Source organism: Myotis daubentonii, chromosome 1, assembly GCF_963259705.1.
Source record: "Myotis daubentonii chromosome 1, mMyoDau2.1, whole genome shotgun sequence".
Taxonomy (NCBI): Eukaryota; Metazoa; Chordata; class Mammalia; order Chiroptera; family Vespertilionidae; genus Myotis; species Myotis daubentonii.
In genome coordinates, this window is record NC_081840.1 from 55044351 (window position 1) to 55057642 (window position 13292).

At 39.7% G+C, this 13292-nt stretch overlaps 1 protein-coding gene and 1 pseudogene across 1 annotated transcript in view; one reads left to right on the forward strand and one right to left on the reverse strand.

Moving 5' to 3' along the window:
• Window positions 1-13292, reverse strand: part of UNC13C (unc-13 homolog C) — a 523285-nt gene that overhangs the window by 228341 nt on the left and 281652 nt on the right. Inside the window, exon 13 of the mRNA XM_059700746.1 lies at window positions 2188-2344. Coding sequence (XP_059556729.1) covers window positions 2188-2344 — 157 coding nt within the window. The remainder of the gene's footprint in view (window positions 1-2187; window positions 2345-13292) is intronic.
• LOC132227850 (GEL complex subunit OPTI-like) lies at window positions 7270-7997 on the forward strand (annotated as a pseudogene).

The following is a 13292-nucleotide window of genomic DNA, read 5'->3' on the forward strand; positions in this document are numbered from 1 at the left end:
CCTGAACATAAGGCACGTAAGGAAAATGAATGCAACATGATTGTAGTAATCAGTCTTTAGCGAATGTTGTAGGGCGATATTAATAATTATTTATAACAGGATATTGCAAAAAATAAGTTATGAATTTTTTTTATTTTTTTAAAAATATATTTTTATTGATTTCAGAGAAGAAGGGAGAGGGTAAGAGAGATAGAGACATCAATGATGAGAAAGAACCATCAATCGGCTGCCTCCTGCACACCCCCCACTGGGGATCAGGACCACAACCTGGGCATGTGCCCTTGACTGGAATCGAACTTGGGACCCCCCAGTCCAGAGTCCGATGCTCGATCCACTGAGTCAAGCCAGCCAAGGCAAATTATAAATTTTTTATTAAAACATTTCTTACATACCACTATATTGGCTGGGCTGCAAAACTATTTGTTGTGGGCTGCATGTGGCCTGCAGGCCACGAGTTTGACATGCTTGGTTTAGACTATAGGTAGGGCAGGAGAAATGAACTCTTCATATCTTATTACATAGAGCACTTTCCATGTTTACAAACTGGCTTACCACCTCTTCCTAATTTTAATTTGAGAAACATGTTAAAGAAATAATTCTTGTCCACCTAGAGCAGATTGAGAAACAGGTTTAAATGACTGAACTGACTTACTAATTTTCTTCTACTAGTGTTTATTTTGACTTGTCATTAAATAACCATCACTTTTTCCTTTGATTCATTCCACCTCATCTTACCCACCTCACATGCATTTTCTTTTAGATGGAAAAGATAAGAAAATAGTAAACACAGCAGCACATTCCCCGCCCCTCCCCCAGCTTTACACCCTTTTATTTGCTGGTTTCATTTGTTTCTACTCTATGACACATAATGTCCTAAATTTGATTTCTAACACCACAATCAATCACGAATTCTATTCAGTGAACCAATTTGGAAGTTCAGTGGGAAATGTAACTGCAGTCTCATGGAAAAATACCTGTCTCTCAGGGATATTGAACAGAGCTCCTGGACTACCCAGGTGCCCTGGCCAAAACCTTGGGAATCTTTCCAGGCATTTTTCCATTTCCCTCACTGTCCACATCCTTAAAGATACTTAATGAGGTTGATTTTATACCCTGAAAAGCTCTGAAATTTGTTCTTCCTTCTTGATCTCCACTAATTCTTAGTTTAGATCTTTACCACTTTACTAAGATTAGTTCATTTATATCCTATTTCCAGTTTTTTCAATTTCAATTTTTTGAAAATATGTTTTTATTGATTTGAGAGAGGGGAAGGGAGAGGATAGAAAGATAGAAACATCGATGACAAATAGAAACATTCATTGGCTGCTGACCAGGAATTAAACAGGGGATCTCTTGGTTCTTGGGTCAATACTCAACTACTGAGCCACATTGGCCGGGTTCAATTTAATTCATTGCATATGGAGAATGAGCTACAGTGACAGGGGCAGTAGATAATAATTGCGATTCCACAGGATCCCTGCATTTTTACTTTTCAATGCGTTTTTGATGCATTTGAATACTTCATGTGGACAATCTTAATTAGATAGAGGTAGTTCTGTTAGACTCTTTATACATCTACCAGAGGCTCAGTGCACGAAATTCATGCACTGGTAAGGGTCCCTAGCAGCTGCTGGCTGCTGGCTGCCAGCCGGGGCCTCCCTTCCTTCCCCCTGGTGAAACTCCCAGAAGAACTCCAGTCGAGGGGACAATTTGCATATTACGCTTTTATTATATAGGATTATTATACTTTTTTTACTTAGAAGGTGTGCTGTTCTCCATCAGTACCAGTAGAAACCAACAGAAAGTATAAATGAATGCTAATAGAGAAGTCAACCAAGCTCACATTTACCAGGGAAAAGTGTCTGCAATGGTGAATCCCAAATTTGCATACATGGAGAATTTCTTACAAAATACCGATACTCTCACAAAATGTATGTTTTCCCCCATTGGAAAAGGTCATTCCGGATGTGGAGATTTCATCTAATGAAGATGCTTACTGACTGTCAAAATTATTTCACTGAATATGTTTCAGATGGACTTTTAGCTTTAGCCCAATTATAGTAATTGATATTCCCTAAGATATACCTTCTGCAATGAGATTCCAAGAATATCTGGAGTCCAATGCCCCTTTAATATGTAACTCCCATAAGCTACTAGAAATTTTATAATTAACAAAACAATACTTACACCAAAATTGGTAGCGGCAAATCGATCTGAGGCAGAAACCTGCACATTTGTTGAAACTGTCGTGTGAGCATAGAAAGCATTTATATTCGCCAGCAAGGTGCTCATGATGGCAGGGACACCAGGGCACATGTATTTAGAAGACAGACATGAGAAGTGCCTGCAAGACAAGAACATCGGGCCCTTTAAACAAGAATTGCATAATTCAAACAACAGCATAACTTCTAACACCAGTAATTAAATAATTCCCCAACTGCATCTGAAAAGGACCAAACACTCCCATATCTCTAATTGAAATAGAAAGCAATTTGGGCCCTTTAAAAATTTCTCACTCACAGATGTGAAGTGGCTTAATTAGAATATGATTTGCCACAGGGTGTGTGCATAAACCCTTTCAACTGTGAGAGTGTTGTGTGTAGACACCAAAAGTGCAATTTCCAGAGACTCTAGCACCGTGGGGAAGCAATAACACAGGCGTCTCCTTTTCCCCAGCAGCTGTGCCCCCACTCATTTCATGGGTAAAGCAAGAGGCCCTCCTCAGACTGCACATTGATTGAAAGAGTAAATGTAACATCTGCCTTGAGTCCAGCTTGTGAGCTTTTGTCATGATGGATTATCATCTATAAGCAGTTCTGTCTCCCAAGCATTTTGCTAAAGCCAGGATTTAATTAAGCCAACAGATGAGTAGTGAGGGCAGGTCGGATTATGCCAGCTTTATCCTTAAAGACCATTCCTTCTGAACCTGGAGTGATAGTATCATAGGATACACACATCAGAAGCAATAAGTGTTCAGTTCTGTTACTCCTCTCAAGAGAACCTGTTTCATTGGAATCATAACAAAAGACCTGAGCACGGAAAGCACGGCTTAGGGATGAAAGTGAAAAGATAAGTTGTACATGGAGGAAGGAAATTTTCAGGACATAATCTGGACCCATGTTGCTGTCCTACCACAGTAATGTGTGCTCCACCTAGACATCAGTGGATTTTGTAGTAGTGAGTGCAAGCACAGAGTGTACATACATACATAAATGGCCTGAGTTCCACCTCAAATGAAATGGCTGATGGTCCTTCAAAGGGTGGCTTCTCTTAGATCTCAGCCAGGCCACTCTCCTAGAGCTTGTTACGATGCTAGCTAATAAAAGTAGGTTAAAGTTTTAAACGTGGATCTATGAGGATCCTGAATAACAAATAATATATACCATGAGAGTTACATAACTTGTGCAATTTAACCCTGGAATTAGATGATCACTGATTGCTTCTTTTGGGTAAATATTTTGACTTTACTATACACTAAATTAATTCTCATTACTATCTATTAAATACTACAAATTTACATAAAGATATCAAATATAGAAATTAAAATTCTCTAGCACTATGATTTCGCATTTCTTTCTCCCCCCTACAACTCATAATTATATTTGTTAGGCCCAAATTAGAGGTCAATCCATAATTGTGGTTTATGCGATGCCTGAGGCATCTTTGACTTTCTGCGTGTTCAGCTACCAGGCTTATAATGGGCTTCACTCTGGCAATGTGTCTGCCTCAGAACTGGTGTGCCCTTTCTTTATGTGTGGTTACTGCCAAGGCCTGCTTTTTTGCTTCTAACCATCTCTTTGAAAATCATTTCCTTTCAAGAGCTGCAGTTCCAATACTACTTAAATTATCCTAAGGGGAAGAGATGAAACAGGATTAAAAGTACAATTAGCAATTTAAATGACAGAGTATATCCTTGCAGCAAACCACCCCTTCAAAAAGTATACCTTCAAATAAAATAGGTCAAACAGTACTACTATAATTTCTAGAAATGCATAACAATTCCTACACAGACTTGATTAAGAACGATTAATTAATAATGTTAAAATCACTTGACTTCATTTTTGCAAGAAAGTAGAGTTAGTGTCAAATCAATTTAGCAAATGGAATTTCAGTGCCATGGGAAAAGTTGAAATAACGAACTCCAAAAAGACAATGCTTGAATTGGCAATAATGAGATTGTTCCTAGGCATGTTTTTAGCTCAAGCAACTGCCATAATATTGTCAACCATTAATTCTCAAATTATGACTGGGAAAATATCAGAAGTCATGTGTACTTCAAATAACACATGTGGATTCAGCTCACTTGCTTTTGTTTTGTCAGTATCATAATGGAGAAAAAAATATCTAACTCCCCTGTCTTTTCATGGATAACTGTCCCTAATGACACCCATCTTGTGGTTTTCAAGGGATGAAAATGCCTTTGATTAAAATATTTTAAAATCTCTCAACTATTTTTAATGACCACAATAGCAGGGTGATTAGAAAGCAGCACTAAAAAGATAATGATTCTTAAATCCTTATAAGGGTTTTCAGAGAAACAATACAAGATGAAAGGAAAGAATTTCTGTATTCTTGATGTTAGAAATATACTAAAGCAGCATTTATCACATTTGCTCCAGAGAATTCAGAGTAGCATGCATTTCAGTGATGAATAAATGTTTTATCCATCCTTGTTGCTAAAGACTTTTTAAATTTTTTTATTTTATTGATTTTTTTACAGATTGGAAGTGAGAGGGATAGAGAGTCAGAAACATTGATGAGAGAGAAACATGATCAGCTGCCTCCTGCATACCCCCTACCAGGGATATGCCCACAACTAAGGTACATGCCCTTGACCAGAATCAAACTTGGGACCCTTCAGTCTGCAGGCTGACGCTCTATCCACTGAGCCAAACCAGCCAGTGCAGGGGCTTGAACTTTTAAGGATCGCTTCTCTTTTGGTCAAAAGCATCAGAGTGTTTCGTAGGTGCTATTGATTGCTGGTGCTCAATTACAGAGGTTTTTGAATTATGTAGGAGAAATCCTATATAATAAAAGGGCAATATGCAAAATTGACCCTAACAGCAGAACTACTGGGAATCACTGGTCACTATGACACACACTGACCACCAGGGGGCAGACGCTCAATGCAGGAGATGCCCCCTGATGGTCAGTGTGCTCCCACAGAGAGAGCTCTGCTCAGCCACAAGCCAGGCTGACGGCTGCCAGCAGAGTGGTGGTGGTGGGAGCCTCTCCCACCTCCTTAGCAGTGCTAAGGATGTCCGACTGCAGCTTAGGCCTGCTCCCCGCTAGCAAGTGGACATCCCCCGAGGGCTCCCGGGCTGCCAGAGGGATGTCTAACTGCCAGCTTAGGCCCATTCCCTCAGGGAGTGGGCCTAAGCCAGCAGGTGGACATTCCCCGAGGGGTCCCAGGCTGTGAGAGGGCACAGGCCAGGCTGAGGGGACCTCCCCCCACCAGAGTGCACAAATTTTTGTGCACCAGGCCTCTAGTAAAGTAATAAAATGCATAAGGTTTAGAGAAATGATCAAAGTTGGATAGCAAGTCAGAATGGGACACGCAAGCTGCCCATGAGCTCTCTCTGTCACCTCTCTTCATATATGCCTTAATTTGCCCCCATGCCTATATTCTTATAGCACACATGCATATCTCTATTATACTGTTTTATTATTTAATTTCTTCTTCCTTTTCCCCCTAGATTAGGAACTCAGTGGGCACAAGAGCCATCTTTTATTATTGAATCCCCATTGCCCTGTATAAGTCCTCTTTCTTAGATACTTAGAAAGTGTCTATCAAATAAATACATTACATCTTCTGAAATGTGGCTCTGTGAAGAGCTGGACCTTGCCTTCTTGTTCACTGATGTATCCTCAGTGCCTAGAGAACTTCCTGGCACATGGTAGGTGCTCAATAAAAATTTCTTAAAGGAATGAAATGACTTCATTGAGCAGCAATCTCCTTAGAAAGCAGATTCCTGGCTCAAGCAGCTAAAATAGACTAGTGGCACTAAAGTAAACTATTTCCCAACAGTTCTGGTTTAAATAAGAATTCGAGTAAGATGATTAGCACCAAAGTATAGGTTGTTTAGCTCACCAAAGGAAAAAAAAATTGACCTAATGCTTTTCTCTTATTTGGTATTATAGAGGCATGACTATGGAGCCAAATAGAATCTCAGATTTTGTAAGAAACCTTGGGTTTCATTTTACCATAAATGAAAGACTCATTAAGTACTCAGTTTATATGTATTTGCTCAACAGAGATCACCTCCAGAGGACAATTTAAACCTTAATGATTGACATGAAATTTCCTGCATGTGTTTAGGGGTAAACAGTGTCAGAACACTGGCAAGTGGACATCCCCCGAGGGCTCCCGGGCTGCCAAGTGGACATCCCCCGAGTGTCAGAACACTGTTAAAAATATATGTTTGCATAAATAAATGCAAAGCATCAACGATTCCCTAATTCTCATAGTGGAAACAGGATCTATGCCCAACCTTATGATGTGAGATACATGGAATAGTGTGCTCCTTTGAAAAATAGATTGCATGTTCCTATTACTATCATAAATTGGAAAACGGCTTTAACTTTAGATGGATGGGTGCATTTACCATATGAAAACAAATCCTCCAGGTCCTTGATCAATCTCTTGTCTAAGAGGAAAACTGCAATCCCTTTTCTCTTTCCCATGAATGCTCCAAAACAAAGAATACATTTTTATGCAACATATAGGGCTAATAAATTGTGCCCTCATAGAAAGTGTTCTGTGGTAAAATGAGAGAGCATTTACAATAACTAAGAGAAACCCTGAGGACTGGGCAGTTCCGTATTAACAGTCAGGTTACTTACTAGCAAAATAGATTCAGCCTCATTCTTATGATGAGAAATACACAAGAGGAAAAGTCAATAATGTACAACCAGATGATCTGAGTTAATACACACTTTCTTCTTATTTATTTATGCTCCAAATTCATCTTAAAAAATATGGGGGTATGCCTAAAGAAACCAAGCAATCTCTAATGTAAGAGGAAGGTTATGAAGTTACCTGGGGATTTGGCTAAGCATAAGAGGATGTTAAATATTAAAAACAAAACAAAACAGGCTTCGCCAAAAATGGGAAGCTGCAGCGCGCCCGCCCCTGAGCCAGACTGCGGAGCCCTCACTGCTTCCGGGAACGCTGTGACCCGAGACCCCAGGCCCCGCCTCCTTTTGGCTTGGCCAGCTCCCCATGCCTGGTGGGACGAGGGGGGGGGGGGGGGCGACGATAGGAATAGGATGAGCAGCGGCGGGAGGCGGAAGGAGGAGCCCCCTCAGCCGCAGCTGGCCAACAGGGCGCAAAGTCTCTGCGTGGAGCAAGGTGCTGCAAAGCCATGCGGCCTGGGAGGACAAGGATGAGTTTTTAGATGTGATCTACCGGTTCCGACAGATTATCACTGTGGTTCTAGGTGTCATTTGGGGAGTGTTACCATTGCGAGGTTTCTGCGGAATAGCAGGGTTCTGCCTGATCAATGCAGGAGTCCTGTACCTCTACTTCAGCAACTACCTACGGATAGATGAAGAAGAATATGGTGGCACATGGGAGCTCATGAAAGAAGGGCTTATGACATCTTCTGCTTTGTTCATGGTCATCTGGATTATCTTCTACACTGCCATCCACTATGACTGATGGTGTACCGTCCCCACCTGCTCCCTGTCGGGTCCAAAGGACTCTCTTAGTTACAGCATGAAACATGATTATAGGGGCACCTCAGCCACATGGAACCAGGAAGACCCATGTTTCCTGGACCGAGAATCAGTGTGTTGGGCGTCAGTGTTTTCTGCAAGGGTTGTGACCTGAAACTTTTTAAAGAACCATCCACCTTTGGGAAAGCATTTCTAATTGTCCATCACCAATCATTTCTTCTTGGATACCATCATTGGAAACACTTGTTTGCAGATTGAAGCTGTCGTTTAATTTGATGCATCTCTGGATCCGGATGAAACATTAAATTGTCTTCCTCACAAAAAAAATAAAATAAAATAAACCCAAAAAACAAAAAACAATAACACTGTAATTTGATTTATTTTCCTGATCAAATGGTGTATAGAAAAATCCAGAAGAACTAAGCAGTTCTTTTCTTTCCCAAACTTGTAAGTATACCACACAGATAAGACACATGTTTCTTTTTTAAAGCTGAATTCCCCAATTTTGTGTTTTTAAAAATTAAGAGCAAATTCTCCTGAGATAAGCTTGCCATGTATATTTGAGTGTTGTTGTTGATTGTTTGGTTTTCTGATCCCCTGAAGCAAGGTTTTGAAAATTAGGAAAATATTGATTCAATAGGCACCCAGTTTATATTCAAAGATATGGTTGGTTATTCATAAACTGTTGTTGAGTTACTCATTGGCCAACAATAGGTTAATACTCAAGTTATACTTCAAATACAAGAGTATTATATGGAAAATATTGTCAAAAGCTGCTCTTCAAGTTATACTTTGCACCTGACAGAAGAATGTCAGTATTCTGAAACTTATCCAAATTATTAGAAATAATCAACATAATATTTTCTAAAACACTCACATGCAACACAAATGGTAAAACAGATACCTAAATCAACATAAATATAATTTTCAGTTCCACTTTGCTTGCTTTTGACAACTGAAAATGTCTGACATGAAAAGAAATGCCAGGAGAATGAGAGAATAAATAAAATTCTTATAAACATGATTATACATATAATTATAATGTTAACATCAACATAAAATTTGTATTTTCTATAAAAATTAATTTCAACTAATGATCATCAATGAATAATAAATGGAGACATCATATTTACACTGATAGTAAAACTTTTTAAGTATTATTAGATTGTCAATTTTCTCTTAGCAATATATTTTTGGATATGTCTCCTTGAGCAAGGTTAAATAAAGAAAAAATATGTACAAATTGGACTACAACAAACTAAAAAATTTTACACAGCAAGGAAAATCATTAACAAAACCAAAAGATAATCTACTGAATGGGTAAAGATATTTGCCAATGATACATCTAATATCCAACATATATAAGCAACTAATACAACTTAACACCAAACAACAACAACAAAAACGCCCTAAAACAATTTGATTTTAAAATGGTCAGAGAACCTGAATAGACATTTCTCTGAAGAAGACATATAGATGGTCAATAGAAAAGATGGTCAATGAAAAGATACTCAAATCATCTAATCATCAGGGGAATAGAAATCAAAACCACAATGAGATATCACCTCACACCTGTCAGAATGAATGGCTATCATCAAATAGACAACAAATAAGTGTTGGTGATGATGTCGAGGGAAGGAAATCCTTGTGTCCTGTTGGTGGGATAATAAATTTGCACAGCCATTATGAAAAGTAGTATGGAGGTTTCTTAAAAATTAAAAACAGAACTACCATATGACCCAGCAATTCCACTTCTGGGTATTTATCTGAAGAAAGCCAAAACACTAATTTGAAAAGATATACGCATCCCTATATTCATGACAGCATTATTTACAATATCCAAGATATGGAAGCAATCTAACTGTGCATTGATAGATGAATGGATAAAAAAGATGTGGTATAAGTATACAGTGGAATATTAGCCCATCCTAAAAATAATAAAATCTCTATTTGCAGCAACATGAATGGACCTAGAGAGTATTATGCTAAGTGAAATAAGTCAAACAGAGAAAGACAAATACCATATGATTTCATTTATACGTGGAATCTAAAAAACAAAACAAACTAACAAAACAGAAACAAACTCATAGCTACAGAGAACAAATTGATGGTTGCCAGATGGAAGAGGTTTAGGATGAGGCTGAAAAAGGTGAAGAAATGAAGAAGTAAAAGTTTCCCGTCATAAAATTAACCCTGGCGATGTACAGCAGAGCTAAGTGAAGAGAGTCAATATTGCAATAAATATCTATGGTGTCAGATGGGTGCTGTCAAGGCAAAAATGACAGTGGACAGAATTAGGAAAGTTTTCTTCAATGAAAGAAAATCCAGAATTCAGTCTGAACTCAACTCTACTGACATAAATGACAGAAAAGATTTCAAGGCCTGAGGTGGGGAATGGAGGGTAGGGATTCGTAGTTAGAGTAGAGGAATCCTAGTCATCTGCATTTGCGAATTGGCCTTACCCAAAGGAAAAATAAACGTTCTCTTATCCTCATGACAGGAGGGAGCATTACAACTTGGGGCAAGGCCCCAACCCAAGTTAGAAACCCTCCATGGAGACTGGGCACAGGGGCCTATTTTCTTGATGATTATATTCAAAAGCTCTGGCTCTCCCACATCTTTGAGAAAGCCAGCCCTGGGTTGTAAAACTGGCAAATGTCTTTTTAAAAGTTTACATCTTAAAAGGTCAGAGAAAGAATTTACAATTCTAAGGTTTCCAAAGGAAATGCTGTAAGAAAAGGGAGGTTAGAGCCTCTGGGGTTAAGGCTCTGGATTCTGCAAGGACAAAGGTGAGGGGGAGAGCGGGGGCGACAGGCAGAAAGAGGCCTAGAGTTGTGCCCAGCTGAGGGAAATGTTAAGGCCATTTTGGTTCATATTTAACACTAAAAGAAACATTTTAAAAATAAAAATCAATATCAAATCAAATAAAATGTATAATCACAAGTAGAGATAATCTACCACATTGTGTTATCATCAAAGTGCAACAGTCAATGGTCAAAAACCAATACAAAAACCAGGCATTCTTTTTCCTCCTGCCTGTCTGCGTTGCTTTCCCTCTTTAGACCAGCATTGGCAATTGAGTGCCCACAGCCAAACACAGTCCATAGTTGTTTTTTTTTTTTTTAAAAAATAAAGCTTTATCAGGACACAGCCATACCCATTTGTTTACTTAATGTCTTTGGCTGTTTTTGCACTAGGAGTGCTGAGTTGAGCAGTTATGACAGAGATTTTAGGACTCACATAGCAGAAAATATTTATTATCTGGCTGTATATAGAAAAAAACATTTGCCGACTCGTGCTTTAGACTAGTTCCTAGAGTGACAGGAGTTTTGTCAAAACTGAGTTCTCAGATATATCATAGGACCCTAGTCACCTGCAGGTCACTTGATATCAATAAGTATCTAGAAATATCATCTGTTGTTGTTTACATATGTTAAAGGGTAAGAAAAAAACAAAGGAGGGGTGATTCTCCTCTTTTAAACTATCATACATTTATCATGTTTTTCTGTATTAACATGATTGTGCTTCTCAGAATACAAGAAATATAAAACTAAAGAAATCTGAATCAGCTCACAGAGATATTTTATAATAAATATAACTTTCTTTTACTGGGATTATTTCCGGATGTTTTTTTTTAAAATTTATGTTTAATTTTATTTTAAGCATAGCTCTCTTTTGGCAGAACACTTCACTTACTTTAGAGTGCATTTTAATTGCACTCAAATTTTATAGAAGGTGTCCTGCTGAATTACTACAGCCACTGACCTGGGACAGAGCAGATGGCAAATCACAGACTCCATTATGGCTACTCACTTACAAATAGGTTGCATCTAAAGGAGCAAGAACCCTGCCAGTGGACGTGAGCAAGCAGAGGGATAATGACTACCAGTCAGGGATGCAGTCATAGGGATTTTGAGGAAGGTTCACCTGGGTAAATTCTAAGTTCTCTTTCATATTGCGGCTAAGAATCTGTAAGTCTTTATTATTTAACACTACAGGCCTGGTGCATGAAATTATGAAATTTGTGCATGGCGGGGGGGCGGGGGGGGGGGGGTTGCCCTCAGCCCGGCCTGCACCGTCTCCAATTCAGGATGCCTCAGGGGATGTCTGGCTGGTCGGACATCCCTCTTGCAATCTGGGACCAATGGCTCCTAATGGCTCACCTGCCTGCCTGCCTGATCGCCCCTAACCACCTCTGCCTGCCTGCATGAACACCCTTAACCCCTCTGCCTGCCAGCCTGATCACCCCTAACCACCTCTGCCTGCCTGCATGAACACCCTTAACCCCTCTGCCTACCAGCCTGATCACCCCTAACCACCTCTGCCTGCCTGCATGAACACCCTTAACCCCTCTGCCTGCCAGCCTGATCACCCCTAACCGCCTCTGCCTGCCTGCATGAACACCCTTAACCCCTCTGCCTACCAGCCTGATCACCCCTAACCACCTCTGCCTGCCTGCATGAACACCCTTAACCCCTCTGCCTGCCAGCCTGATCACCCCTAACCGCCTCTGCCTGCCTGCATGAACACCCTTAACCCCTCTGCCTACCAGCCCGATCACCCCTAACTGCCTCTGCCTCGGCCCCTGCCACCGTGGCTTTGTCCAGAAGGAGGACTGAACAACCAGAAGATGTCTGGTCAACTCGGACTAATTAGCATATTACTCTCTTAGTAGTATAGATTAGGACATTCTGTAAACTGAAAAAGCATACATTTTATCAGAAATTTTAAAGAACTTTACATATGCTATTTCTAGAATTATGACTGGTGTTGAAATGCTATGAATAGTAAATTTTGACGAAGAACACTGATTTTGGTTCAGTACACATCCATCAGGAAGGTGGTTGAAAATTACTGATTATCTGGGCCACCATCTATGCAGCTCATGTGTAAATATAATCAGATCATTAATATAAAAGAACAGCCCTCTACTATTTGTACATAAGTAGTTTACATATTATATACAGTATATATCTGAACAAAATGCAGTTACAAACTTGGACCAGGTTTCAAAAGGTAAAGGATAGGCAAGTATTAACCCAATTCTAAATCCTTACTGAAACGCCTCAGTCAGGTTATGTGTCTGTATGGCTCACCTCTGTAGTGCCATATTTACTGTGGTGTTTGGGTTCTATGGGTGCTCAATAAATCTTGGTTTTACTGAATTAGCATCAATGATATCAATGTAGGCAGGAATGATATAGTCTAATGTTAGGGTTAAGGCATTATAAAGGCTCTAAACCAGTGGTTCTCAACCTTGGCTGCACATTAGAATCACCTGGGAATCTTTTTAAAATCCTGATTTCTGGGCCTCATCCTCCGGAAACTCTGTTTCTTTGTTACTAATGTTGTGGCCACACCCAAGAGGTTCTGGGTTGGCAGGAGGTGCCCACTCTTACACCCCTTCCTCAGTAGCTTGCTTGCCTGCTGCTGCCATTGTGGCCCCACCCCATAACAAAGAAACAGAATTTCTGGAGGATGAGGCCCAGAAATCAGGGTTTTAAAAAGATTCCCAGGTGATACTAATGTGCAGCCAAGGTTGAGAACCACTGCTCTAGATGTATCCTGGACATTAATAAGCTTTATAACCTTGGATCATGCACTTCAATCATCAG